At 58.9% G+C, this 24,861-nt stretch overlaps 9 protein-coding genes across 9 annotated transcripts; 3 read left to right on the top strand and 6 right to left on the bottom strand.

Moving 5' to 3' along the window:
* Positions 1 to 5: 5 nt before the first annotated feature.
* BJ171DRAFT_167032 (uncharacterized protein) lies at positions 6 to 2,124 on the bottom strand. The gene is made up of 8 exons (XM_053105929.1): positions 1,776 to 2,124; positions 1,414 to 1,611; positions 1,199 to 1,299; positions 1,005 to 1,093; positions 732 to 864; positions 513 to 612; positions 365 to 422; positions 6 to 269 (listed from the first exon to the last, which is right to left on the bottom strand). The coding sequence occupies exons 1-8, from the start codon at positions 1,971 to 1,973 to the stop codon at positions 184 to 186; spliced, it is 963 nt and encodes a 320-aa protein (XP_052964861.1). The 5' UTR covers positions 1,974 to 2,124; the 3' UTR covers positions 6 to 183.
* Positions 2,125 to 2,157: 33 nt separating this feature from the next.
* On the top strand, positions 2,158 to 6,103 carry BJ171DRAFT_513181 (uncharacterized protein). The gene is made up of 15 exons (XM_053111746.1): positions 2,158 to 2,507; positions 2,716 to 2,798; positions 2,937 to 3,082; positions 3,211 to 3,352; positions 3,520 to 3,578; positions 3,761 to 3,887; positions 4,031 to 4,084; positions 4,163 to 4,305; positions 4,464 to 4,610; positions 4,718 to 4,765; positions 4,889 to 4,971; positions 5,234 to 5,403; positions 5,502 to 5,529; positions 5,738 to 5,776; positions 5,906 to 6,103. Exons 1-15 carry the CDS (start codon positions 2,315 to 2,317, stop codon positions 6,013 to 6,015), a joined length of 1,572 nt encoding a protein of 523 aa, XP_052964860.1. The 5' UTR covers positions 2,158 to 2,314; the 3' UTR covers positions 6,016 to 6,103.
* Positions 6,104 to 6,439: 336 nt separating this feature from the next.
* Positions 6,440 to 7,209, bottom strand: BJ171DRAFT_513172 (uncharacterized protein). Its single transcript, XM_053111745.1, has 2 exons — positions 6,871 to 7,209; positions 6,440 to 6,681 (listed from the first exon to the last, which is right to left on the bottom strand). Exons 1-2 carry the CDS (start codon positions 7,015 to 7,017, stop codon positions 6,454 to 6,456), a joined length of 375 nt encoding a protein of 124 aa, XP_052964859.1. The 5' UTR covers positions 7,018 to 7,209; the 3' UTR covers positions 6,440 to 6,453.
* Positions 7,210 to 7,568: 359 nt separating this feature from the next.
* On the bottom strand, positions 7,569 to 9,535 carry BJ171DRAFT_600774 (uncharacterized protein; the record flags this gene model as incomplete). The annotated part of the gene is made up of 8 exons (XM_053115043.1): positions 7,569 to 7,630; positions 7,724 to 7,765; positions 7,885 to 8,134; positions 8,280 to 8,306; positions 8,391 to 8,492; positions 8,617 to 8,717; positions 8,838 to 9,179; positions 9,355 to 9,535. The coding sequence occupies 8 exons, from the start codon at positions 9,533 to 9,535 to the stop codon at positions 7,569 to 7,571; spliced, it is 1,107 nt and encodes a 368-aa protein (XP_052964858.1).
* Positions 9,536 to 10,139: 604 nt separating this feature from the next.
* BJ171DRAFT_166970 (uncharacterized protein) lies at positions 10,140 to 12,823 on the bottom strand. Its single transcript, XM_053105927.1, has 6 exons — positions 12,795 to 12,823; positions 12,509 to 12,706; positions 12,044 to 12,398; positions 11,547 to 11,921; positions 10,477 to 11,324; positions 10,140 to 10,303 (listed from the first exon to the last, which is right to left on the bottom strand). Coding segments are annotated over exons 1-6 (1,857 nt in total). The 5' UTR covers positions 12,797 to 12,823; the 3' UTR covers positions 10,140 to 10,224.
* Positions 12,824 to 13,959: 1,136 nt separating this feature from the next.
* On the top strand, positions 13,960 to 15,631 carry BJ171DRAFT_166938 (uncharacterized protein). Its single transcript, XM_053105926.1, has 5 exons — positions 13,960 to 14,521; positions 14,669 to 14,724; positions 14,812 to 14,971; positions 15,118 to 15,282; positions 15,365 to 15,631. The coding sequence occupies exons 1-5, from the start codon at positions 14,110 to 14,112 to the stop codon at positions 15,529 to 15,531; spliced, it is 960 nt and encodes a 319-aa protein (XP_052964856.1). The 5' UTR covers positions 13,960 to 14,109; the 3' UTR covers positions 15,532 to 15,631.
* A 1-nt stretch (position 15,632) lies between these two features.
* On the bottom strand, positions 15,633 to 17,181 carry BJ171DRAFT_166927 (uncharacterized protein). Its single transcript, XM_053105925.1, has 7 exons — positions 17,003 to 17,181; positions 16,750 to 16,763; positions 16,573 to 16,598; positions 16,292 to 16,397; positions 16,103 to 16,111; positions 15,947 to 16,002; positions 15,633 to 15,851 (listed from the first exon to the last, which is right to left on the bottom strand). The coding sequence occupies exons 1-7, from the start codon at positions 17,059 to 17,061 to the stop codon at positions 15,813 to 15,815; spliced, it is 309 nt and encodes a 102-aa protein (XP_052964855.1). The 5' UTR covers positions 17,062 to 17,181; the 3' UTR covers positions 15,633 to 15,812.
* A 120-nt stretch (positions 17,182 to 17,301) lies between these two features.
* On the top strand, positions 17,302 to 18,297 carry BJ171DRAFT_583889 (uncharacterized protein; the record flags this gene model as incomplete). Its single annotated transcript, XM_053114276.1, has 4 exons — positions 17,302 to 17,346; positions 17,594 to 17,656; positions 17,788 to 17,940; positions 18,151 to 18,297. The coding sequence occupies 4 exons, from the start codon at positions 17,302 to 17,304 to the stop codon at positions 18,295 to 18,297; spliced, it is 408 nt and encodes a 135-aa protein (XP_052964854.1).
* Positions 18,298 to 18,599: 302 nt separating this feature from the next.
* BJ171DRAFT_513162 (uncharacterized protein) lies at positions 18,600 to 24,604 on the bottom strand. The gene is made up of 8 exons (XM_053111744.1): positions 24,263 to 24,604; positions 23,823 to 23,932; positions 21,427 to 23,464; positions 20,958 to 21,253; positions 20,270 to 20,768; positions 19,896 to 20,099; positions 19,454 to 19,716; positions 18,600 to 19,217 (listed from the first exon to the last, which is right to left on the bottom strand). Exons 1-8 carry the CDS (start codon positions 24,417 to 24,419, stop codon positions 18,888 to 18,890), a joined length of 3,897 nt encoding a protein of 1,298 aa, XP_052964853.1. The 5' UTR covers positions 24,420 to 24,604; the 3' UTR covers positions 18,600 to 18,887.
* Positions 24,605 to 24,861: the final 257 nt, after the last annotated feature.

Genomic DNA, 24,861 nt, shown 5'->3' with positions numbered 1-24,861 from the left:
GGGAAGTGGCCTGGTCCTCTGGAAGCAATTGACTCGATGGTGGATGCTTCTGGATTGTCTGATCGCTGCAATTAGTTGATGGTATCCTTTGTGGAGAATTCGCCTCGATGGAACCCGTCCAGTCCATAAGCCATCTCTTCAACCGCCTCTACTGTCGCCGACCTCGAGGCTACGAACAGACAGCTACAGGTCGAGGTCGATGATTGCCCCAGGGAACGATGCGGCCCTGGTTTTAGCCGTTTCTCTTGCCAGCGATACGCCTTCAGTCCCTGATTCATAAGCACGGCTCTGTGTCAGTCATGAACACACAAGCGCCATGCCTACGCTATGCAGCACAGCAGCACAGCAGTATCGATGCACTTGCCAATCCTCTTGACCATTTGCGTAGTTCGCAGATGCGACTCGTAGCCCTTGTGCAGGAACTGGATTGCGGATTGCACAGTCAGCATTCCCGACCTGCAGCCACAGCCATGATGACGGCGATCATGTCGATTGTCACCCAGAATTCATACCGCGCCGATATCGATCGCATCGCCAGGATCAAACGATCGTCTCCGGTGTGGGCGGTACGTCTTGACGATCTTGCTCGATAGACTCTTGGGAATGCTCACTCTGGATCGCCCGCCAAGAGTACCATCAGGAACAGAGTATCCAACATGCAGATTAGTGTCCAGTGATCTCTGTCACCACGACCACAGAGGATTTTTGCTGGTTGCAGCCTGGACACATACTTGACCGGTGGCTCATCTTCGGCCAGATTTCGCAACTCCTCGTGTGTGAACAGCTCTGCGTCCTCCAGGGAATTGAACGGAAACTGGATGCGCTCCAGCATCAGTCGTTTGTTGACACGGAATGCCCCGGCGTCTGGAAAGTTGAAACACCGATTCACATTTCAGTTGATCGGACCTGTTCAAAGCTCGCTCATCTCTACTACGGCGGCAACAGACTGCCCGTTGGTGTCATGTCCGCTGGGACCCTGACCCGCATTGCACAGGCGATCGTACAGTGTACCGATGGGTCGAACGGCGCCGATATTTCTTGCTGGTTGCGGGTCTCGGCAATCACTCGCTGGACATGCGAAACCTCCGGGATACTGGCAAGCCGCAGGCGGTGGGGGGGGGGTAGATGTTGGGGCCGTGTGTCAGTCATGGATCAGGCATCGGGTGCATGCATCTCCCTGTGGCCCCCATCTTCCCACCTCTTCGGCACCGGATCCCGGATAAACTGGTCCTTGTTGGCCTTGCGAAAGAGCTGCAGATCGTCGTAGTACTGGTCGTCGCGATACAGGGTGTCGTAAAACTGCAAAGCGAATGTGGCTGAGTCTTGCTGCCGACGGCATTGGTGGAAACACTACTCGTAGCTTTCCCACCAACATCTCTCGAGAATGCACACCTCCTCCCAATCCGGACTCACCATGCGTTCCTGCCGGTCATTGGCAGCCTTCAGTATCTGAGCTGGCGACACTGGTGGTACATGGATCTTTGGAGGCGAGCCCAATCGCCCCTGTTGTCGAGAGAGTTTGGACCGGGGTGATGACGGACGGGCGGGACTGCTTTGGCGACTGGGGGAAGCTGGCCGGGACTTGGATACTCGCTTGGAGGGGGATTGGGACTGGGCAGAGTGGTCATCGAGAGACGACGAGTGTCAATTGGAACATAATGCTGTCTGCAAAACCAAACCCCTGCTTGCCTGTCCAACTAGCATCTGCTTTTGCTTTGGGTGTGCTCGTGAGTGGTGTTTGGCGATCCGCTCCCCCGTCCCTCTGGCAGACTCACCCGCGATCGCGACGGCGACAACTTGCCCGGCGAGCGGGGAGGATATCGCACCGGCCTATCCTCCAAGACAGCGGCGATGGCCTCGGGCGTGGGCTGCCGATGCCCGCCGTCTTTCTGGGCCTCCCATAGTTCCTGCATGAGTTTCCGCGTTCGTGCTCGCAGATGCCGGATCTGCGCCATTTCGTGACTGTCGGCCATGTCCTGTCGAGTTGCCGATGCTGCAGATGCCAATGACGGGATCAAGATGCACAATCTGGGTCACTCGGGAGCCGCTTCTGGGCCAGTCGGGAATGCCGGCGGCAGCCAGGGAGGAGGCCCGGGCAGCCCAAGGCAGCCCAGGGCCGATCCGCCAGCGCGCGCTTTTGCAGGGGTTCCGTCGGCTCCCAGCCAGCCTTCCATCGCTCGCCCTCGCCAACGTCACTATCGCCATCATCCACCAGCACGGCCGGCTCCGGACGCTCGTGGCTCTTAATCTCGGACGCATACTCGCCGCGAACCATCGCTCGCCCAGCACACGTCCTCTGTCCTCGTCAGCCACAATGGATCCGTCCTTCTTCTCCTTCTCCGAATCGGCCCTCATCTCGCTCAAGGGCAACGAATACCGCCTCGAGCTCAAGGGTGTCTTGCCCGTCGGAGCCGAGGAGGACCCAGAAGAAATCGCTCCCGTACTCAACGTCACCCTCAGCGATACTGCCTCCAACAGGACATGGAGCGGCTCCTTCTCCGACAAATGTAATCTCCCTCGCTGGTGTGTCATGGGCAGGTGCCGATGCAGCCGCAGCCACTGGCCGCCGCATGAATAGTGTATGTCGATGCGGACCCGAAGCGATCCGGATACCCATGAACCGGCATGGAGACCCACTGTCCTGTACGCCTGTCGACACATTTGTCTCACTGGCTCGTCTCCCTATGATCCGTCTGGTTGTCTGAGAACCGATAGACATCGAGGAAATCACCAAGAAGACGGGCAACTTCAAGCGGTTCTCGGTCTTCATAGAGATGCTCATCAGCTCGCTCGACAAGGTTTGTTTGAGATGATCGTGCCATAGAATAGGATCGATGGGCCGATGAGGCCCATGTCGGTGATGACTGCATGGCAGACCAACGTCGCAGTGCCGAGTTTCTATTGAACTGCTCACTCGTTCCCCTCTCCCCTCCCAGGCCAATCGGGCTGTATCGCTGGATCTGCTGACGCCGTCGGATGTCGAGAAGTTGGGCAAGGCCCGGAGCGCTCGATCGGACGACTCTGCCCGACCGTCGCGAGAGAAAATATACCTGATCCTCACCTACGCCGTGGCCTTTGACCGGTGAGGATCCGGGCTGTCGGTCTCATTCGATGTGAACCGACTTGGATCGCCATGGACCGCTGTGAATTACCATGGTTGACTATGGATCACCATGAATCGGCATGCTCATCCTCCATTTTGATCGTCAGGGTTCACTATCCCTTGCCACTGGTCCCCAGCGAGGTGTCCTACGAGCAGTGTCATATCCTGAAGCACCAGGTGCAATCGCTGCAGAAACAGCTGGTTTCGGAGCGCACCAAGGGCGATCAGAGCATCGAAGATCTCTCCAAGGTATGGAAGGGCGGATGGCCCAGCGACCGACGCACACTCCGTGACCTGAGGAGTGGGGAGCATCACCTTCAGCTGCACGCCAGCATGAGCCAGCATGAGCCAGGCCACATTAACTACATGTTCACTCCTTGCCGTCAACATGAACATCCCCCATTTGTGGTCTGTAGCTTATGAAGGAGAACGACCGCCTCAAGCACGAAATCAAGCAGCTCATGGATCGGAAATCGTAAGTCGGCGATGAACAGACATCCAATATCAACTCGGGGTGCAGGCGTGCATGTCATCAGAGTGGACAAGGAGGCAGAGTCCAAGTTTCGGTGGCTGTTATACATGCGCTGCCAGCGCTTTCTCGCCAATCTCCTCGTTGACTCCCGCCGCCACTCCTGTGCGGGGTGGGTGCAATGTCAGACCAGCCAACGTATCCCGGAGCCACTTGAGCGATAAGCACCTGGACTCGCTCCAGTCCAAAACAAGGACAAAGATCAAGGCCATTAGGAAGTGCATCCGAGAACTGTACGACGGATCGGCGGTCGAAGTAAGTCTGGAAGGCCAGGTGCTGGGCGCTCATGTGGTCCTTTGACTCGTCCATACGAATTTGAGAAACTCGTCACCCCGGAATGACGAGCTGCCCGGCAAGCAGGTTCTCTGCGATTCTCACCGCCTTTGCTCCGCATTTAGGGGTCGATTGAGGCACACCTCTTTGACCTGGAAGACATTTTCTCCCAAATCATGGTAAATGGTCTGCATCGGGATGTCCTTCATCTCCAGGGCTGCCCTGGGATTCTCACTCACCCCAAATCCATGGCACAGGATCAGCTCTTTTACGAGCGATCGCAAAAGCAGAAACGCAGCAGTTCTGTGAGTGCGCCGATTGAACGGCGTCTTGGCCCTGGGTACGGACTTGCGACAAGGGAGAGCCGCCAGTCCAGTCCTGCCAAGCGACACCAAACCCGGTATGTCCCATCGATGCCAAAACGGTCGGGCTTGCCTCCATGGCGCACACTTGGGAACAGCAAGCCACTGACGCATCGGTCGCTCGTCCCTCGGCTTGTGTTGGCAACTTGCGACCGACTTCTGACTATCGAACCCCATCGGGTGCTGCGTGGCGCAGGGTGACATCGTCAGGATACAACATTGTCAAATCACGGCCGCTGAACGCCGACATTAGTGTGATGCCTCGCAGCACCGGCTCGATCGACAGGAGGCAAAGTCCTCGTGCGAAATCGGCCTCGCCCTTCCGGCGCTTCAACCCAACCCAGTATGTGCACAGCTCCAGTGGCGATACAGACGGCTTCTCGCTGGGCGTAGCAATGCCGTTGGACCGCGAATATCGTGGATTGACACACATCTCTGCGACTGTGCAAGATATATCCAGGAGCGCGACAAGAAGATGGAAGAGCGGCGCTCCTTGAGGTGAGTACTTCCGGAGGCAGCGGTGCGTCAGCGTCATTGCTTTGGGAGTTGCAGTCTTTCCCAGCACCAGACTAAAATCGACGAATATCCTGCCGTGCTTGGGCGGGCTTATCGCCTTTCTAGTCGTGAACGAGGGCGCCAGTCAGGGTCGCCCACGGGCTCACCCAGGCCAGTCTCTGGCGCTCGGCTCTATGACACCTCAAAAGGTACGTTTTCCAGAAACATCAGCGGATTGGCGCTGCGCGTAATGCTAACATTGCTGATCAATCCGCCCCTCCTGCCGCCCAAGACCGGATGAGTCCCCGAGAGCGATCGCTATCATCGAGTACGGCACCCAGTTACTCGGCATGAGTAGCCCTACACAGTGCGGCGGAATCTTGTCAAAGAACGGGCGAGAGTCTCGCATCCCATCCGAGAGCGACTCTAATCATGTCTCCGATGCACGCACGGTGCCAACCGATCCGTCAGATCGATCGGCCAGCAAGCCTCCGCCACCGCCGAGCAGTCGGAGGAGCGGCAGCATAGAAGTCCGCACAAGGGATAGTTTAGCGACCGCCTCACCCCGCCTTTGGTCAAAGTCTCCGTCGGACGACCATCTTCGCAAATCCAAGGCGGCGATCCCAGCTGCTCGCTCAGAGGTGAGTGCAAATGGCGGAGATACGAGTGCCCCCCCCCCACAGACAAGGACTAGCGATGAGTCCTGCTTAACATGCCCACCATCCATCGCTGCGATCAGGCCCGAAAAGACCGAAAATCGAGAACAGGTGAGTCCGCGCACAGCGACTTTGGCGGCGTGAGTGCTTCATGGGGGTGCTGTGGCTCGATTGCGTAGATGGGCCTGGATGGGCCTGGATGGGCCTGGATGGGCCTGGATGGGCCTGGATGGGCCTGGATGGGCCTGGATGCGCTGGAGAGACTCGTTCACTTGCTGAGGAGGCCGGACGGCCATCGAATCTACATTGTCGACACCAGCACCGACGAGTCGATACGACATACACGGTGACAGCGAAGGTGGGTGCTGTTGAGCCTCGTCTGCCTTCCCAGCTCGGTGTTCTCGGCTTGTCGATTTGTCTGGTGATTGGCCGGCTGATGATTGAGGATGATTGCTACGCCACTGATCCCGCCCTTCCTCGACTGCAGACGAGCCTTCCGCCGTGCAATCCTTCACGACTATTGACGAGTCTGAGATCGACGGGCGGCTTGCGAACCTCCAACGGTATCTGACCACGGTGCAGCAAAAGTACTCATGACCGGAGCAGAGCGTGGCAACGGCCTGTGACTTGCCGAATGGACACACTGCAGCAAAATAGAGACAGTTCTGGGGGGTGCCCTTGGTTGTGCCATGTTCCTGGAGCAATGTCCCAGTGCGATGCAAATCCAGCTCGCGGAGGCGTCCCCGGTGACGACAGAGGCACTGGGGACTCTGGGCCAGGGCCAGGAGCTCGATCTGGATCTGCGTTTGGCGCGTGGTGACTCAGACCAAACCAATGGTAGATCGGCGGCTCTGTTCTTGATCGCCATCTGCTGCCCTCGGCTGCTATCTGCTGCCCTCGGCTGTCCATCCACACCATCCCCCAGCCCGCATCCCACAACGCAGTCATGGGCAACGTTCCATCCGACCTTGCTCCCCTCAACGAATTCTGCTACGCACAGCACAAGGCCTCCGAAGACTGCATCAAGGCGTACGACTACGATCGGTAACGTGGCAGCGAGCAGCAAAGCTGTTTGACCGGTCCTGGCTCTGCGGCTCTCCGCCCGCGAACCTCAGCGAAGGGAGCGGCCGTCCTGCAGGATGATCCCTGCCCCGGCAGCGGCCTAACCGAGTTCAATCCTCGACCGACTGTGCTTCCAGTGAGCGATATTGGCGGCCATGCTCCCAGCAGTTCCGAGACTACCGAGCGTGCAAGGCAACTTGGGTACGTCAGCCCGCAGGCGTGCCCCAGATACGGAGCAATGTTTGTCGCTGGTGTCTGTGTCGGCTAGTTTCGGTTGGCGGCTGGATGATTGCCGACCATTCTGCATGCATGATGCCGCGCATGATCGACCTCATCGGATATCGCTGGCTCCCTTGCGATCGGGCTGATTCCGAATCTTTGCTCCTTCAGCAAAGCATCCGAAAGGGTATCCTGAAGGTCGATGAGAATGGCGATGTGTACGATCCGAAGCTGAAAGAAAAGGCCGAGAAGGCAGCGGCCAGCAACAGCCAGCAGAAGCAGCAGCAGCAGCAGCAGCAGCCGACTGCGGCATAACATGCCATGCTCATGTTGCTGCTGATCAAGCGCATATGATGCACTGGACGATGGGTCCAGGAAGCAATAGAGCACCCGACATGTCAGGGCAAGCTCTGTGACGATCGATGGATCTGTCTGCGCTGCGGTCTGTCCTGTATCAGAAGGGCTGCCTGATTTCGAACACGCCTGGCTGATCTTTCGTGATGATGGATTGAAAATTCCAACTCGCTGCCCGGACGACATCCGCACCATCGCCATCGCCGTGACTGCGAGGCTTTGATAGTGTTCATCAATGCTCTCTCGCGAACTGGTAGCTCCCGGCGTCGTGGTGGCTCGGCCGCTCGCTCGCTCTCCTCGCCCGGATACAAGATGGACGCAGTTGTGGACAAATCAGAGCCCAGATCGCTCGCCATGGGACCGCAATCGATCGACAAGTGCAGACAGTGGATTTCTATTCAGTTCAGGGGTTGTGTTCTCCGCCCTCCATAGCGGCTTCGGCTGCCCGCATTCTCGGCATGGGTCTCTGGATTGTGGAACCAGCCACACAGTTCCCGGAAGCAAAGACCAGCAGACTATGCTTGCCGGAGTGGATCGCCCGAAACACACTGCCTCAGTTGGCGGTTGTATGCGAAGCCTATCGGTGACCGCAAATGGCGTGCATCAGTTAGCGCCAGGAAAGTCTTGGTATCCGTCCATCAGCGACTTTCACACACTCATTCGCACTTACCTTTGTCGCAGACACATCGAGACAGATCGCAGCTCCAGGAGCCTATTGGTGCCCAACCCACATAGTCACTCGTTAGCAGCCCGGTCGCCTCGTTGACCCAACCACCACCATCCCTTTGCCTCCGCGTATCGTGGGCAGTGAATCGGGATATGGATACTCACTGTTTGGCTTGCAGGCGTACTGCTGGTCGGGCTTCCCTCCCGCACAACTTTGCAGCTGAGAGTTGCTGCTCTGATGCTGTGCTTGAGCAACGAGCACTTTGGCCGAGTTTGAGGCTGGCTTGGATCCGCAATAGTCCGCCCCACGTCCGCAGAAGTAAAACTTGCTGCAGCAAAAGCCTCGGCTCTGGTCGCAATCTACATCGGACAGGCAAGTGCCCGGAAGCCTGGATCCCGCTGTGCTGGCTGGAGGCTACAGAAATACGGCCGAGAAGGAGTCCACGGCCATCATGCACAAATTCCGGGCGGGTCTGTCAGCTCACAGTCTCGGAACATGGCTTCTGCTCAGCACACATTCTCTGGACATGGATTCTGCAATGCCGAATAGACAAGCTTACCGGGGGAGGAGCTGGAGGAGGACTGGTCTGCGATTTCATAAGCAAGAGGTCCCAGCGGTCAGCACACCTTGTGCAAATGCAATCGAGTGCTGTCGGCGCAGAGACACTGACCTGGTTGACGCAATAGGACGGCCCACGCCCACAGTATCCGAACGGGCTGCAGCAAACGGTTGGATCGCTCCCGCAGCTTCCCTGCTTGCCATTGCCGCATATCTATGCCAAGCACAGTCAGACAAGCGTCAGTCGAGTGTGATGCTTTGCCAGCTTCGAACAGCGGACAGATGCTCGGTCTTGAGGCTTCACGCCGTATGCAGCAGAGCCATGCACTAGCTCTTACAGCCGGGCCAGCGGGTGGAGGATTTGATGGCGGCACATCGGGCGGCTGGGTCGCCGGTGCAGGTGGAGTCGGAGGCGGAGGCTGTGGGAGCACACCGGTGTCTTGGAATCAAAGAGCAGCCGTTAGAGCCTATCGAACCGAGCCAGGCAGGCAACTGACATGCTGCCACCGTTGCCATAGCGACAGGGTAGGCCCACTCTTCCTCGTGGCAACACACTTACTTGGCGGCCACAAAATCTCGACAGCGACGCTAGAATCCAGCGGGCCTCCGCCCAGAGCTTCCCAGGCAGCCCCGCCATAGATATCGACATTGGTGGCGAGCTGGCTCTCGGGCCACAGACAAGAGCCGATCGGGCAAAAGTCGACGATGGTGGCGTTGATCCGTCGTCCTCCACGACGGATTTGGATGGTCTGGAAGCAATAGCGAGCTTTGTCCCCATAGATCTTCTCGGAGACGGCAACGGTGTACTGCACGGGGTAGATGGTGAACTGGTTGATCGGCAGACTGGGGTTTGCCCGCAGTCCGGCCCTCAGAACCTTGTTCCAGCGAGGATCGCCGCCGGCTTGAGTGCGATGGAGCGGATGGGGGTGTTTGCAAGGCATGAGACGCGAGACACCATGAAACATGTCCAAGCAACATGATAGGCCGTATGTTAGCTGCATGATCGCGACCAGAACTCTGCCAGGGCATCCTATGCCATCGCCATGACTACGAGCACACGAGTATCTGGGCCATACGTTGTCCGTCCGAGCAGCCGACGCCGACGTCTCCGGGCTGGTAGCCAGGCTCGGACCACAATGGATTCTGGGGAAAGGGCCCGTAGTGGGTGGCTGTTCCTTCGAGCCAGGCAGCATCAACAACCAAGGCCGAGAGCAGCACCGTCACGGCAATTGCGAGCCAGGAGCGGATGGGAATCATTGGGCCAAGGATGCTACGGACCGATATGGCTTGCGGGATGATTCTTGTGTGGATGCATCCACGCCTGCCCAGAGTCGAGTCAGTTGGGCTATATAGCTTGCGCTGGGGCGACTGCCGTCCAAGACGGGTCCGGCAAAGGAGAAAGATGCTGGTGGAGAGGGTTGGCCGCTGGTGCGTCTCAGGGACCGGGTGTCCCGCATGACCGGTGGTGTCGTCAGTCCGCTGGTCCGCCGGGGGTTGGGAGTGGAGTGAAGAGCACTGAGACGGCTGCGGTCCTCTGCGGCTGACCCAAGGGACAACGACCTTCTCAGGGTCGACAGCCAGGCGGCGACTGAGTTGTGCGTCGTCCTGGTTGTGCTCGGGCACTCCACCCAACAGCACCCGGTCTGCAAGGGGACCGACCAGGCAAGCGCCGACGCCGAACTCTGATCTGTCAGAGGCTCTGTCCCGGCAGTCCCTGGCCTGTTCACCCGCCCGATCTCGAAATAGATGCCGGAGGGCAGCATGGTGACCCTGCCACGGAAGCCGAAACGACGACTCCCAAGCACCAGCAGCTGGATAGACTGATGCCCAACCACCGCAGATGGTGCCATCCAAGGTCGATGGTGGCAGTACCAGGGCGATTCTGCGATCGGCCCGAGACGTGGGTGAATCCAGGCTTTGCTTTATTGTGCTCGCTGCCCCATGGCTCAGTCGTAGTTGATCTCAACCTCGCCCTCTGCAGGAGCATCGAGGTCGACATAGCTGCGGATCTTGCGCGGGTCGGCTCTGTCGGGAGCGGAAACGGAGCACGTCAGATAGAGAGCCAGCATGGTCCACACCCGGTCAAGTCGCATATCGAGTTCGTGGTACGGAACTGCTTTGCGCCTGGCTTGCCGAGGCATCTACAAATCGCATATACGAACGAGTTAAACCCATCAGCCCCACGCGCGGTACCATACCTTCGGTTCGGCGGCGGTTCTCGTCGAGGGCCCTGGGGAGAGCCTCCAAAGCCGCCAGCTCCTCCCATTGAGCCGCTTCGTCGGTCGCCACGATATCCGCTCGGGCTGCCGTTGAATCCGCCATGCGGTGGGCCCATGGGCGGCATGCCACCGCCAGGTCCCATCATGGATCCCATGCCGATGGGAATCACGCCCATCATCGGTATCATTCCCATCGCCATCGGATAGGCGCCGCCCATGTGCCCCATCATATCCGAGACCCCCATGCCGGTCAGTGCTCCACTCCCGGCAGCAACCATCGGGCCCTGTCCGCCGTGATAGACCGACATGATTCCCGGCGCTGGGCTGTTGGATTGCACCTTGTTGGGGTCGCGGATGTAGGCATTGAAGAAGAGCGTCTCGAGGCGGGGCTTCTCGGTCAGCTGCGGATGCTTGCCCTTGATGTGTTTGCGCACAAACTCATCGCCCTTGAACAGCTTCTGGCATTCCCGGCACCGATATTTGCCCTCGTCGACCTTCATGATGTACTCATCGGCCACCTTGTCGATCGCGCTCTCGATCGACTTGCCGCCAAGCTTCTCGACCTGGGTGCCGTCTTCTGGCTTGGTGATGCGCAACTGGATGCGTTGGTCAATCTTCTCGAGGATCTGCGGGACGTTTTCGGGCCGGCTGGGGGCACCCGTCTTGTTCTGGTTCTGGCGCGCCTCGACCGAGGCCGGTGTCTTGCGGTAAGAGAGAACAGACCGGCGACAGAAATCCTCGGGCGAGTCGGTTTCGAAGCCAGAGTAGTAGTCGAACAGATGCACCCGGCGGAGGTATTCGATGTAGAGATCAAGGGATTTTTTGATCTGGGCGTGTCGGCAGTCATGCGGAGGTCAGCATATCAACAATGATGCAAGAGGATCAGCATGTCGACGGGGATGCAGGAGAGTCAGCAAGCCGCGCAGCACACCATCAGAGTGGGGAGTGAATATTTGACCCAACAAACAAAGGCAGAGAGCGAAACACAACATAATGGCAGTGCCAGCCCAGCACGTTCCGGGCTTCCTCTGGTATGAAAATGCGCCTACCTTGGCTTCTTCTGAAAGCTGGTCGTTCAGAACCGTCTCAAGCCGCTTCTCGACAACAGCACTGCCAGCCACGCCCGCTTCAAATTCCACTTCAGTGTCCAGAGCCTCGGCCAGCCGCTTGGCTTGGGTGAGATCGTGCTTGAGGCGCTCCAGTGTGCCCAGCTCGAGCGGTCCGGCCTTGATTCGAATGCTGCTAGTTTGGTTGGTGGCGAAATGGAAGGTGAACTCGTCGATCCTCAGGCCGCTGAGCTTCTCGAAGGCCGCCTCAATGTCGGTGCCGTCCTTGAAGATCACCCATCCGATTCGGTGGAACTTTCTCAGCGGATTGGGCTCGCCGAGAGCGATGTATTGGAAGCCGGGTACTTCTGAGCACGCCTATCAACACAGCCGTTGTCAGAGGAATGGAGCGGAAACACGACGCAGGAATGCACCGAGAGGTAGCCGCGGTGTGATCGCAATGTGTCGCTGCAACCAGGAGGCTGGGCGTGGCCGCTTACCTCAACGAGCGACGAGCGCTTGATCGACGGCGGCACTGTTTTGATTAACAGCGATGGCGCCTTATCGCGAATCGACGGGTAGGTTTGCACCGATGGAGTCGGCTTGGTCGGTACCGGGGACTCGTCCCTCTTGTCCTCATCCCTCTTGTCCTCATCTCCAGCGGCCTCGTCGGCCTCCTCGCCAGCCTTGTCCTCCTTGGGGTCGTCGCCCTCCTTGATGATCTCGTCGTAGTTGATGGTATCGAGAGTTCCGGCCTCCAGCAGGGCCACATATTTCTCATAAAGCTCCCGTTTCCGCGTGTTGATCTCCTTCTTCAGCGGAAGCGAGTCGACCGGATGGTACTTTTCTCGGAACCTGTTGCGACACATGGTGAGCAACCAGCCAGCGTCCATCGAAACCGAGTCCACAGCCAGCGGCTCAGTGGATCCGCCGTGGTCGTTGCAGGATACAAAAGCCGACCCTACCATTCCTCGTCGCGATGTTTCTCAAAGAAGGTCGAGAGCTGCTTGTGTGTAAAGTTCTCCTTGTATATGCTATATCGCTTGGACAGCTCGTCCTCGTCCATTTCGCGGCCGCCATTCTCCTGGCGGTACTGCGAGCGGTGATAGTCGGCAAAGAATTTGAAGTTGACGAGATGGTCGAGCTTGGCTGGGTCTACCCGCCTGGATTGAGCGTGAGGCAGACAATGAGACGGTTTAAGGCTGGCTGGGCAGAGCCGATTGGAAATGGGATCAAGCAGAGATACAGTACATTGCCGATTCGCCCAGCCAAATAGCTCGAGATCGGAGCGGCACCCTCACGCACCTGTCCATGCCCATATATCCAGCGTGTCCATCGCCCGGAATGCTCTGGGCGTTGCCGTGCCGAGGCGCCGGCACGTATCCATCGCGGTCATAGTTGGGGATGTAATGGTCACCGCTGTGCGCATCATCTACTCGGTAGCGCTTGAACCGGAGGTCTGGGATGGAGCGAGGGAGTGGATCGGCTCAGTTTCTGGTCAAACCGAGACACAGAGCTGGGACCAGCGGGCAAGGGCCAGGGCCAGCGTTGCTCAGCACGTACCGTCCCGGTCGGCAGGATCGTCGCTTCGCGCATGCTTGGAAGATCGTTGGGCGGCGGATCGGCCGTCAGAATAGTCGAATGCATCGTCCCGCTCCGTTCGGAACTTGTCTCGGCCGGATCTTGCGTCTTCGGACATGGCTCAGCAAGGATGGATACTGATCAAAGTCACGGGCAAATATGATGTCGAATGAGGAGAAGCAAGGCGCTGTTGGTCAGTGAACAGAGCGCAGAGGGCGTCGTGGCCGTGGACAGATCTGCTCCAAGCAGCCAAATGGCCGAGGCGAGGCTCTCTGTCGCGATCTCCCCTGGTTGTTGCGAGGACGCAGCAGGCTATGGCCCAATCATGGATGCAATCGGCACAGGTCCTTGAGAGACAGATCTCCGAGATCCCCGACGTGCCGGGGGACAGCTTCTGCGACTCGGCCGTGGGCTGCAGAGACACCTTGGGGTGGCCCGGGTGTTCGCCCAAAGGCGTCGTCCAGCAGCCGAAGGTCGAGACGAAGGCCAGGCCAGAGATCTGCACCCAGCCGACACAACACGGGCCCGCAAGTCCTCTGTAGACGACGACAGCATCCAGATCTGGCCCAGCCGCAGGCGGATATCCCATCTTGCTCCAGCACACCCAGGCCTCGACACCAACGGCGACGCACCAGCTCCAGTTATGCACAAACCAGATCCATTCAGGACAGAACGGCTGTCGATTCGACCGCCCAGCACAGCGGCGAAAAAACGAAACGGCGAAACGGCGGCGGAGCGGGCGCACTGGATCCGGCTCGATCCGGCGCTGGCGCGATATGAAATCTTCATTCTCTGGCCGCTGTTGTTGCGCGCTGTTGGCACTGTGTGCTGCGCGGCTGGTTTTTTTGTTGCTGTTCGCACACAACGATCCAACGACACCGATATCAGCAGAGAGCAGCTGGTGATAACCGCCAGCCATCGAAAGTAGTTCGCATTCATCTGCCGCGGTCGACAGCAAGCAGCAACAGCAGCATCACCGTTCGCCATGACCCGCTTCACAAAGCTCCATCGCAAGACCCATGTGGAGGCATCGGGGTTCAGCGTCACCCCTCTGATTCCCGCCTCACCGCAACAGGCTCCAGCATCCAAACCAGCAGAGTCGACGCCATCACCAGCTGTGGTTGATGCACCAAAGCCAGAGCCCAAGACGGCCGTCAAGCGCAAGGAGCCGCCTTCTACAGCCGACGAGAGATCAGATCCGCCGGCAGACACAGGCGCCGACGAGTCGACCACCGGAAAGAAAAAGAAGCGAGTTCGCCACAAGTCCAAGGCCGAGAATCTGCAGAGCTCAGAGTCCCAGCCCGAGGGCGCTGGGGACGGACAGTCGGGCGCCAGCAGGCAGGCCAAGGCCGACAGAGGCAAGAAGAAAACGCACCAGAACCAAGACGGAAAGCATGGTATGGAGCCAATATGGACAGCCCAGACCGTTCACACATAACCCGAGAGTATGGGCAGACCACTCGACTGACAAAGTGATGTGACCAAGAATGCGGTCTTTCGATGTACGGCGCTCACACCACTCTCCCACACCCATCTTTGTCCAGCCGATATGGTCGAAAAGCGGAAGCAGCGACGAGTCAGCGCAGCGGAGCGAAAGATGGTATGTGCAGCTGTGCTCCTAATAGCCGTCTCGATCAGAGTGCCGCGGCAACAATTCCTGATGATCATGCGATGAACCCATCTCCAGACCTGCTTCCTGTGCCGAAGGCGGGGCCACTCGATCAAGAACTGCCCCACAAACCAAGGTGCCGCCAGCACGAGCGACGCATCCGCCAGCGGTCTGATCTGCTATCGATGTGGCTCGACAGAACATCGCCTTTCACAATGCAAGAAGATCCACAATCCTGGTACGCATGTTTGCCAATATGGCGTCGCTTGGTGTGGGATTCCAGAGAAGCGTCGCCGATATAGCTCCATGATGACTCGGTGCTCCGGCGCTTTGCCAGCAATGTTCCTTACGACTACCTTTGGATTGCATCAACCCAATATCCAGCGGATCCGATGCCGTTTGCTTCGTGTTTTGTCTGCAAAGGCCAAGGTCACTTGGCGAGTCAGTGTCCTCAGAACGACAACGGCCTGTATCCAAACGGTGGTGGATGTCGGTATTGTGGCTCGGTGCGGCATCTGGCCAAGGACTGCAAGCCTGCTGTTCAGAAAGGTAGCGTATCTCGCCGCGTCAAGTCTCGCATTGACGGTGCGACTGCTCTCTAACCGATGTGTTTTGCTGCGGCACGATGCAGAGGCCGGATATACGGCTCTGGGTAAGATCGATCTCGAGCAAGGTGCCGACGACGACGACGTATTTGTGGCGCTGCATAAGATGAATGCCGATCGCAAGGACACTGTCAAGCCTGCCGGGGCCCCGGCTGCCAAACCTGCAGCCAAGAAAAAGGTTGTCACGTTCTAGCTGACATTGGACATTGACAGTGGATGTTGAACATTGGACAGTGGACGTTGGACGAACGGCCGAATACAGTGCGCATCCGATGCGTTTGCCCTTGCATTCGACGCGGAATCGGGATCGACAGTTCAAGGAAACTGCTGTATTGACCAAGTCGGAGAAAGCTGTGCCATGGGAGGCACAAAATCAGGGAGGCGAGGTTCGCATGGCGGCAGAGCGTTTCGACCACGGACAGAACAGATACAGAGGGCCGCAGTTGGATCCAGTTGCTACGCAGCCGCTCAGGCTCAGTGTCGTCGGCTGTCGTCGATCTCCTTCTTGAGGGCCTGGATGAGGCGGAACGGGTCGACCGAGAGAGCATGAGCTGCTGAGCTTGCGGGCACTGTGGCAAGTGCTTATCGGAATGCCCTGGTGGTCGTACCTGAAGGGTGGGCAGAGGGAGCCAGAGGCCAAACAGACCAACGTAGTGGAGGCCGTCTGGCAGTATCGGAACAGAGAGTCGCATCTTGCATTAGTCGGCGCGATCGATCCATTGCCGGGCAGAGCTACATCTGGCGACAGCAGGTTGGAGCCATACCTTCAGGGACTGCGGGGTCACAAGCAAAACGAGAGCGATGTCAGTCTAGTGTGCACGACTGCTTGTCCGAGACCGATGACAAATAGATCGCATGTCGATCGCATATCGACGGCATATCGATGAGCCCGACGCGGGGCTTTGGCTCTTTCCTCGGCGAGAGGTGCGCTCTGGCCCAGTTGCTGGACTCACTCGTGATGACCGAGAAGAACTTGTAGTCGACTCGCTTGTAAGCCAGGGTCGAGACGGTCGAGACGACCTTGCGCTCGAACCACGACGATCCTGCGCGCTTCATGGACTGCATTGGGTATATCCCAAGGAATGCCAGCCGGCCAGGTGAATCGGTCTGTCGGCGGTCCAGGACTTGCTGTCCGGGGTCAACTTGACCAGCGTCCTGGATCAGCAGGAGACGTATCCTGCCTCCAGCGATGGCCACCCTGATTCCGTGCTGCACGATACGCTGTCGTCCCTACCTTCTCAATGTACTTTCTGAAGCTCTCTGGTCGGCGATGCGGCCGATTGCCGAGACATGATCGATAATGCGGGGCGGGTGAGTCAGAGCCAACGTGTGTTTCCCAGCAGCAGCGGATGGGTCGGTACCGCTGCATTGTAGAAGCAGCAGCAGCTGTTGTAACAGCCGACGGTCTTACCCTCTTCTGGATTGCTGTTGGCGGAGCCGAGGCGATGTGCGATGTGCGAAAGACCGAGAGATCCGAATGAGAACAGAGGAAAGCGGCAGCGACCGCAGAGCCAGGGCGATCCGACACGAGCGCACAAGATCGTTCGATATGGCTGGCCCGGAATCGCAGGATGGCATTGCTCGTTTACGGCTGCATCTTGCGTTTTGGTGCTGCTGGGTTTGGCTGGCGGAAGCACTGCACAAGCATATGACCGATTACATACGTCGCAAAGGCGGTCGCAAGGACAGCGACCAGGAGAAGGGCTTGGGTTCCGCGGCTCATGACGATCGGACTTGTGCTGGTGAGGCCTGGGCTTGGGCTCTTGGGCTCGGGCTTGGGCGGTCACAGAGGGCGGGAGAGACAGAAGCTCGATGCGAGATCAGAAGCCGCTCCTGGTCGTCCCCGGCCTGAGCAGCATTTGAGCGGCACAGAGCCAAGCGCCAAGGGCGCGCGCTCTCTTCCTGCCGATCCCTCGTCCTGCAGCCCGCCCGCCACATCATCCCCGATCACACCCAAGCCAGCATGAACGTCAACGTCGATCTGTCCTTCCTCCTGCAAGTGCAGACGGTAAGCCGGCCAGCGCTGCCCGACCGCCGTGCCGGCGGATGTGCAGTGGGGCAATCATGGCGGTTTCGAGGGCCGCACCACTCGCCAAACCAACACCATCGCCCGAGGATTGTTCAAGATGCTGAGAGCACGACAGCAACAGGCTCGGGGCAGCACGGAGAGCTGGACGAATGGAGCACATGCGGTGCATCCACATCGCCCAACCATTCTCTGCTGACCTTGCTCTACTCCCACCACATCTTCCCAGATTATCGCCTTCTTCGGGGCTCTCGACTTTTGCCCCCTCTACAATGTGCCCCTGTTCCTCTACGTAAGTCAACCTCTCAGCCACCGACGAAGCAATTGGCCAACGGCACTATTGTGGTTGCCGCCAGGAGACAGGAGGAGCCACACTGATCCTGGCTGTCGCTGTTTCGCAGGGCCCTGTATGCCAATGGCCAGCGGGACTCGACCGACCCGCTCAAGTCCTTCACGACGCTGCTCGTCCTCTCCGTCTTGCTGGACAGCGTGTGGTTCATGCTGCATTGGGGCGACTTCCCCCGTGGCTCGTACTCGTTTGTGCTGTTTTTGAATGTCCTGAACCTTCTCGGCAAGGTAGGAACCAGGGGGGAGAGAGGCTGGATGGTGTGTCGTCCGGCTTGCTGGTATATGAGCCCGCGTTTCTGCATCAAACGGATTCGCACACCAAGCGGATTCGGAGTGCAATGTCGCTGCGTTGAGTCCAACATCGTGGCAACGTCTAGGCCGCTCCGACCATTGACCCTTGCTGACGGATCCATCTCCCATGCCTCGATGCCCCCCCAGCCCTTGTCGATTGTCTGGGCTCTCGACTACCTCAAGACACGCGGCGGCGACCTTCGGTGGCCTGGTGTCGGCAACCTCAACCCTGGAGTGATACTCGGCCAGTCCAGCAACGAAAACAGCTCCTCGGGTGCCTACGAGCGAATCTGAGCGCCTCCTGGGCTGCCTTGCATGCCCGGGGGAGTCGTTACCTTCGGTGGCTTGGCAACTCTCCCGACTTGAATCCACTCTGTATCTATCCCCGCAAGTCCAGGCACATTCGGTGCTTGGGATTCGCACTGGCCGTCGCTGGCTTTGGGTCTTGAATACAGACGTACATGTCATCGCAGTAACCGTTGGTGTCGTTGGTGCTGATGGTGCCACTGTGTCTGGAGAATGGAATCGACTCTGGGGAATGAACTCTCGCGATGCCCGAGTGATACTGCGGACCTCCAGTTCCTGGGACGGGACGATCAAGGGTGGATAGAATTCTATTGAACAAATGAGACAGCTGTTGCTGCCCAGAGCAACACTGGCGCAGGAACAGGGTGGGGGCAGAGGGTACTACGAATGGACAGCGGGGATAGCCAGCGGCGACAGACACCGAATCAGTCGCAGCGACGGCGCTCGGAATCCAGATTAACCGACAGGACTAGTCGAGCCAAGCCGAACCAGCCTCGGTTTGTTGCTTGATGGGGGCTGCCGCACGCTGGCGCTGAATGCAGTCCGAGCCCAAGAGGTGCCTTCGCTCCCACTGATCATCAAAACTCGCGAGCGCCGTTGGTCGGGGTTTCTTCGCGAATGTCGAGGCCGAGCGGCCGGGGTACGGGCGATGCTGGGACAGGCGTGGTTGCTCCTCCGATGGCCCCCCGAAGAAAGTCGAACGAGGCCCGGAACACGCCCGAGGGCTTGCGGGTGGGTCCTCCGGGCCCAGACTCGAGCATCACGGTCTGATGCGAGAGAGAAGGCGACGGCATCGGCATCGGGGGAGCCTCCGGCTTGGTGGGGGAGACGGCTCCCATCTCGGCCACCAGATTGTCGCCGCTGGATTCTTTGAGGAGGAAGGACACCCACATGTCCGTGAAGGATGTCTGGGCAAGAAGATCAAACATCCGGTGTGAGTTCACAGGAGGAAGGAGTGTGGGATCATCGGGCATCGTGCGCAATCAGAGGAGACAGGCGACAAACGATTCAAGACGGCCAAGACAGAATGCACGGAGGTGTCCAAGTTCACCGAGATGGACAAGTGTTCGCCGAGATGGACAAGTGTTCGTCAAGATGGACAAGTGTTCGTCAAGATGGACAAGAGACCCAGCGGATGACTTACATCTGCAGACGAGCTTTGCGTCGGTGTCGTCAGTGTCCAGCCGGGCCTGCGGATCAGCCCGACCTTGCACTTTTCGTCCTCGCTGAACTTGAGAATCGCAGCAATGAGCTGCAGAATCTCGTACCGGTTCTTGTCGCCGCGGTTCGTCAGGACGAAGCTGATGAACAGATTGGTGATCAGCTTGCGGTCGACGTTGTCTTCGTTTGCGGTGAGGTCCTTGAGCCGCCGGAGGGCCTCGGCCAGATGCGCCTGAAGTTGGATGACTACCGTCGCAGTCGCAAGGGCGGTTGCAGTCCGGTTTAGAGTTCAACGTGGCGATTGTGATGAACGTCAATTCCTCGGCCAGCCAATATTGCGACTGGAATCGAGCAGGGATGCCAGCACAGCACAGAAGTTCAAACGGCGACGCCTCACAGCTGCCGCACCAGGCGCCCCGCCTTACCGTCATGCCGCAGCTTTCCGAGGGCAAGATTCTTCTCGTTGAGCTCGCTCTGCAGCTTAGCAAGCGACGGAGAGTCCACGTCCACCTTGGCCAGCCTGGACTCGGCCGACAGCGCCCGCGACTGGAACTCTTCGAGCGAGCGCCTTGCCGTATCCAGCTGGTGCTGCATGCCCTCCAGTGCAAACTTGACCTCGGCGTCGCGGGCTGGTTCATGTCCAAGAGGTTAGCCCAGGGATGGCGTCCAGGCTAAGCGGACTCGGCATTGGGCTGTCCATCAGGTTCGCGGACTGCCCGCACAGCAACAGGAGCAACGCTGATGACGCCACAGATCGAAGGACTCGCGTCCGCTCGCTGCCCTCGGCTCATCCACTTACTCGACTGGAACTCCTCCAGGACACCTTGCAGGTTGCGCACCGCCAGCTGATACTGCGCGTTCTCGCGGGCCAGAAGCTCCAGGTCGCTGCTCTTGGTCCGCAGCAGGTCCTTGAGCTCGGCGAGACTGGCCTCGAGTTCTTTGACGCGCGACGCTTCGAGCTCGGCGGTCTCCTGCCACTGCTTCAGGCTCTCTTCGAGATCGCGGATCCGGGTCTGGTACTCGTTTATGACGCTCTCGCTCTTGACAGCCTCTTGGAGGACAAACTCCTCGGACTCGACGAGGTGCTGGCGCAGGCGATCGAGTTCGCGCGAGGTTTTGTCCAGATGCTCGTGCGAGCTTTCAAGCTCCTGGCGGAGGCTGGCTACCACGACGTCGTGGTGGCTACTACTGTTGAGAAGCTCGCTCTGCTCAGTCTGGATGCGCTGGAGCTTTGAGAAAGCGTCGTCTCGCTCGGCCGTGATGTTGGCGATCTGGAGTCGCAGGACCTGGGCCGCTTCCTGCGATCGCAACGGCAAAACTATCAGTCGGCAAAGCACTTGCTGCAACTCGGGGAAGGGCAAAGCGTCGTCTCTTTCGCACCTACAGACATACACGCTCTCCAAGCGCCAGGAAACGCTTGCCCACTGCGGTTTCACACGGGCCGATACCCGCACGCACCACCCGCGATCGCGACTGTGGATGCATACCATTTCGCTCTGCAGCTTGGGCGCCAGCACGTTGCGGACTTTTTCCACCAGAACGGTGTGGTCGTTGGCCAGCCTTTGATTCTCGTCCTTGAGCTGCTGTTTCTCGCCCTCAAGCTGCCGCTTCTCGCTCGCAATAAGTTGCTTCTCGCCCTCGAGCTGCTGCTTCTCATCTTCGAGCTGCTGTTGCCTGTCCTTGAGCTGCTGTTTATCTGCCTCAAGTTGGCGCACGCTTTCTTGGTAGCTCTCACGCGCGGCCGCAACTTTGTACTGTTGATCCGCCAAGGCAGTCTCGAGCTCTGATCAAAACACGTGTACGGAGAGTGAGAAACGATGGAGCGATTGCACGATGCATGCAGGGCAGCCACATCCCGCAGGCGCATTGCTGGTCCAACAAACGAGGCGATCATTATTTCTGTCGTGGCCGGGCCGTGTCGGGCCGAGGCAATGTACAGACTGCGATCGACCTTACCGTGCTGAAGCGCATCCGCCCGTTCCTTGCTTTGCGCGCATTCGCCTCGGAGCTGCTGGATGGTCTCGTCGAGTTTGCGAAGCTGGTTCTCGGTGCGAGAAAGAGTCTCGACCAAGCCGGCATGGGCGCTCGTTGTGTCCGCCGCAGCCAATGTCCATGCGCTCAGCGAGGTATCCTGGAGGATCGCATCGAGCTGGGCTCCGGTGAGGACGCTCGAGAGGATGGCTTCGATCTGCTGGATTGTCTGAAGCTGCGATTCGGTCCCAGACTGCTGTGCTTGCTCCAACGACACGGTCGATTCTCGGTACCGCCCAAGCTCGGCTTCGATCTGGCTCACGCGGTCGAGATGGCTTGCCGCGAGGGTTTGGAGCTCGGTCTCAAGAGCGGACTTGATGCTTGCCGAGGCGGCGCCTTGTTCTGCAAGCTGGGTTCTGAGTGTATCGATGGCTTCCAGCTGGGCACGCTTGGCATTGTCATATTCGGATTCGAGGGCGTTCAGCTGGGCTTGATGCTGGTCAGCCTGGTCGCGGAGGTGCTGGGCTAGAGCCTCCTTTTCGGTGCGCAAGTGGCGCTCGATTTCGGCAACGGCAGCCTCCCGGGTCGAAAGAGTCGAGCGAAGGGCCTCGAGTTCTCCAGTAACGGCGTCGAGCTGCGATTGCAGCGATTGAACTTGGCCGGACTGGATCTGCTCGAGATCCCTGTGGTGATTCTCTCGATCCAGATCGTGTTGCTGATGCTGCTCGAGGAGCTGGTCCTTGGATGCCAGCAGCGCATGAACCTCGGCTTCCTGCTGGAAGAGCAGCTCGTTCTCCTTCTGGGTCAAAGACAGCTGCTCCTCAAGCTTGGCGATCTGGGTTTCGAGCTGAGCAATCTGTCGGCTTGCCTGCTCCTTGTCTGCGGTCGTCTGGAGCGTGAGGGATTCGATCGTGGCCTGGAGTTGTGCAACGTCTTCGGAGGATGGAGGAGACGGGCCATCGCCTTCTTCCATGTGCAGCATTTCGTTGCTCGACAGGGCGTGGCCGGTCTTGAGAGAGTCGATCTGGTGAAGGAAATGGATTTCACGGTCCTTGTAGTCCCGCAACTCCGCACCCAAGTCGCCATTCTCCTGTTCCAGCTCGGCGATTCTCTGGGCGAGTGCTTCAGATTTCTGGGCAAGTTCATCGGACTTCTGGGCCTCTTGTTGCTGTTGCTGCTCCAGATGAGCATGCTGCTGCTGGAGCTGGTCGAGCTGTTCACGGAGACCGGTAGATGACTGGTCAAGGGCACGGAAGGTTTCGTTCAGGGCCTCATGATCATCGCGCAGGGCCTGCTTTTCCTTCCGCAGCCGATCGCACTCGGCGTTGAGCTCTTTGAGATCGCTCTCCAGGTCGGCAGCGCGGTTCTGGGGCAGGTTGGATTCGAGGTCGATCAGGGATGACGAAAGGGCGTCGTGCTTCTCGCGCCAGCTCTTGAGGTCGCTCTCCAGCTCCGAGACACGGCGTTCCGATGCTTTGACCTTGGTCTCGGCCTCCGTCCTGACGGTCTCGCTTTCCCGCTCAAGGGTTTGGAGTCGCTCAGCAATCTGCTGGGCATCACCGAGCTGTAGCTTGAGTATCCGCACGCTCTCTTCCAGCTGTAGCTCCGTCTCGATCTTTTCGGTCAGGGCAGCCTCGAGTCGCTGGGCCGTCTCGCGGAAATGTAAACAGTCTTTCTCAAGCTGTTTGATCTGGAGGTCGGCCTGGCCGGGATGCAGATCCGAGACGGGCTGACTGTTCCGAAGCTCCTGGGTTTCTTTGACCAGGGCTTCTTTCTCAGTCTCGAGCGCGCGCTGCAGGGTCTTGAGCGAAGAGTTTTCTTCGTTGAGCCGCTTGATGTAGCTGACGGCCTTTTGGAGCTTGGCCTGCAGCTCTGCGGTGCGGTCGGATTCTTCGCCCGGGGCACGGATGTGGCTGAGGAGCGGACTGGCGGTCTGGGACTGACTCAACCTCTCTTCGAGGAGCTGGAGTTGCTGGGCTTTGTCGGCAAGCTGCTTCTGATAGTTTGAATGGAGCTGGCGAATCTGTTGTATCGGGATGGACAGGCATGGATCGGGCAGGGACATGCATGTGTGGTTGTTGATGTAGAGCGGTGTTGGTGCGTTGTCGAGGGGCCGACAGAGCCGAGGACGGTTGACGAGACGGTTGACGAGATGGGTGATCGTGAACGGCGATCGAAAATGGAGTTGAGAGCGGCGGGATGATGCCCAGGGCACGATTGAGCCACACGGTCAATGATCAATGGTCAAAGGTCAAGGAACATGGCCGCAGTCGCAGTCGCAGTCAGCAAGGCTGTGTGAAGACGACGCAGGGTTGTGCTCGAAGCAGTCCCGTCAGCAATCCGGCTCGATGAGCCTAGATTCTGATGCAATGGCCACTGACCTCCATGTTCAAGCGATGGTTTGTCTCCTCGAGCTCCAGGAGGTGCTGATCCTCCGACCCTTCAAAATTCGAGACGAAGCCGTCGTTGGAGGAAGGGATCCTGTACGAGTCTGCAGGGGGGGGGGAGCCAATGCAGACAGCCGCATCAAGCAAAAGGGGTGCGAGTGAGTATGCGTTCTATCCTGGGAATTGGCATGGCCCCATGGCCTCTCCCTCGCTGGCTGGGTTTCTTTGTCGCCGGGCCCGACTGCAGCTTCCTCATGCTGGGTACATCGATTGATCCGATGCAGAGCGAGTGGATTCGCGTCGGCCACGATCTGGTCCAGCAGATCCATCGAATATCCTGGCCAGGAAGCTGAAGGGCCAAGGCGCCAGGGACGCAGCGGAGCCAAAGACGACCCGACATGAACCAGCAGCGGTGACGATGAGAGCACACAGACCTTCGTGCTTCTTGGAGTAGGCCACATCTCGCTTATCGAGCGAAGGAGTAAGCCGATCCGGGGTCTGGGCAATGACATCTTGGGCCAGGGACTGGGCCTTGGATGCGATTTGGCTCAAGCGACCCGACAGCGCCGACGAATCAAACCAGGACGACATGCCGGATCAGGTCGGCGGTGCGATGCGGGAGCTTGTGGGGGGGGGAGAACGAATGGGCGGGGCGACGGGGGCCAAGAGCTGATGCAGAAGCAAAGGCGTCTACCGAGTGGCTCGCCAGGGACGACTCCGGGGACGATGGAAGCAGCAGCAGAAGCAGCAGCAGAAGCAGCAGCAGAAGCAGCAGCGGCAGGTTCGCTCTGGGAGTCGGGTATGTGCGAGCCGGGAGATAGATGGGATGGAAGGGCGAGGGCTGGGCGGGGGGCAGCGAGGCCGATGAGAAGACGAGAGCACGAGCGAGAGGGCCTCGGGGCGGGATGTCGAGATTCCAGCCAACAGGGATTCGGCAAGCGAGGCTCTGGCGGCGATCAGACAGCGCAAACACAGCACAACACCCCAAGCACGAACGGCCCCGGACAGAGCACGCATCCGCCGATACAGGAGG

Source organism: Polychytrium aggregatum (genome assembly GCF_025602895.1).
Source record: "Polychytrium aggregatum strain JEL109 chromosome Unknown BJ171scaffold_29, whole genome shotgun sequence".
Lineage (NCBI taxonomy): Eukaryota > Fungi > Chytridiomycota > Chytridiomycetes > Polychytriales > Polychytrium > Polychytrium aggregatum.
The sequence above is the reverse complement of the archived record's forward strand: the minus strand, read 5'-3'. Positions and strand labels throughout refer to the sequence as shown.

What these genes read in the sequence shown, in the direction of transcription:
- BJ171DRAFT_513172 (XM_053111745.1), bottom strand. Translation starts at nt 7,017, where the DNA reads ATGTTATGCCGCAGTCGGCTGCTGCTGCTGCTGCTGCTGCTTCTGCTG. An exon ending in ATACCCTTTCGGATGCTTTG is followed by an intron (nt 6,682 to 6,870) that starts CTGAAGGAGCAA and finishes GGGCTGACGTAC; the next exon opens with CCAAGTTGCCTTGCACGCTC.
- BJ171DRAFT_166927 (XM_053105925.1), bottom strand. Translation starts at nt 17,061, where the DNA reads ATGAGCCGCGGAACCCAAGCCCTTCTCCTGGTCGCTGTCCTTGCGACC. An exon ending in TCAGAAAGTACATTGAGAAG is followed by an intron (nt 16,398 to 16,572) that starts GTAGGGACGACA and finishes TACCCAATGCAG; the next exon opens with TCCATGAAGCGCGCAGGATC. An exon ending in TCCCTCTGCCCACCCTTCAG is followed by an intron (nt 15,852 to 15,946) that starts GTACGACCACCA and finishes CGCCTCATCCAG; the next exon opens with GCCCTCAAGAAGGAGATCGA.
- BJ171DRAFT_166938 (XM_053105926.1), top strand. Translation starts at nt 14,110, where the DNA reads ATGACCCGCTTCACAAAGCTCCATCGCAAGACCCATGTGGAGGCATCG. An exon ending in GCGCAGCGGAGCGAAAGATG is followed by an intron (nt 14,725 to 14,811) that starts GTATGTGCAGCT and finishes ACCCATCTCCAG; the next exon opens with ACCTGCTTCCTGTGCCGAAG. An exon ending in CAAGAAGATCCACAATCCTG is followed by an intron (nt 14,972 to 15,117) that starts GTACGCATGTTT and finishes CCCAATATCCAG; the next exon opens with CGGATCCGATGCCGTTTGCT.
- BJ171DRAFT_166970 (XM_053105927.1), bottom strand. An exon ending in AGCGCTCGTCGCTCGTTGAG is followed by an intron (nt 11,922 to 12,043) that starts GTAAGCGGCCAC and finishes CTGTGTTGATAG; the next exon opens with GCGTGCTCAGAAGTACCCGG. An exon ending in GAACCGCCGCCGAACCGAAG is followed by an intron (nt 10,304 to 10,476) that starts GTATGGTACCGC and finishes CGCTCCCGACAG; the next exon opens with AGCCGACCCGCGCAAGATCC.
- BJ171DRAFT_513181 (XM_053111746.1), top strand. Translation starts at nt 2,315, where the DNA reads ATGGATCCGTCCTTCTTCTCCTTCTCCGAATCGGCCCTCATCTCGCTC. An exon ending in TACGCCGTGGCCTTTGACCG is followed by an intron (nt 3,083 to 3,210) that starts GTGAGGATCCGG and finishes TTTGATCGTCAG; the next exon opens with GGTTCACTATCCCTTGCCAC. An exon ending in CATACACGGTGACAGCGAAG is followed by an intron (nt 5,777 to 5,905) that starts GTGGGTGCTGTT and finishes CCTCGACTGCAG; the next exon opens with ACGAGCCTTCCGCCGTGCAA.
- BJ171DRAFT_513162 (XM_053111744.1), bottom strand. Translation starts at nt 24,419, where the DNA reads ATGTCGTCCTGGTTTGATTCGTCGGCGCTGTCGGGTCGCTTGAGCCAA. An exon ending in CCTGGAGGAGTTCCAGTCGA is followed by an intron (nt 20,100 to 20,269) that starts GTAAGTGGATGA and finishes GACATGAACCAG; the next exon opens with CCCGCGACGCCGAGGTCAAG. An exon ending in CGGAAAGCTGCGGCATGACG is followed by an intron (nt 19,717 to 19,895) that starts GTAAGGCGGGGC and finishes CTGCGACGGTAG; the next exon opens with TCATCCAACTTCAGGCGCAT.
- BJ171DRAFT_167032 (XM_053105929.1), bottom strand. Translation starts at nt 1,973, where the DNA reads ATGGCCGACAGTCACGAAATGGCGCAGATCCGGCATCTGCGAGCACGA. An exon ending in TGTCGCCGTCGCGATCGCGG is followed by an intron (nt 1,612 to 1,775) that starts GTGAGTCTGCCA and finishes CACTCTGCCCAG; the next exon opens with TCCCAATCCCCCTCCAAGCG. An exon ending in CGGGATCCGGTGCCGAAGAG is followed by an intron (nt 1,094 to 1,198) that starts GTGGGAAGATGG and finishes GCGGCTTGCCAG; the next exon opens with TATCCCGGAGGTTTCGCATG.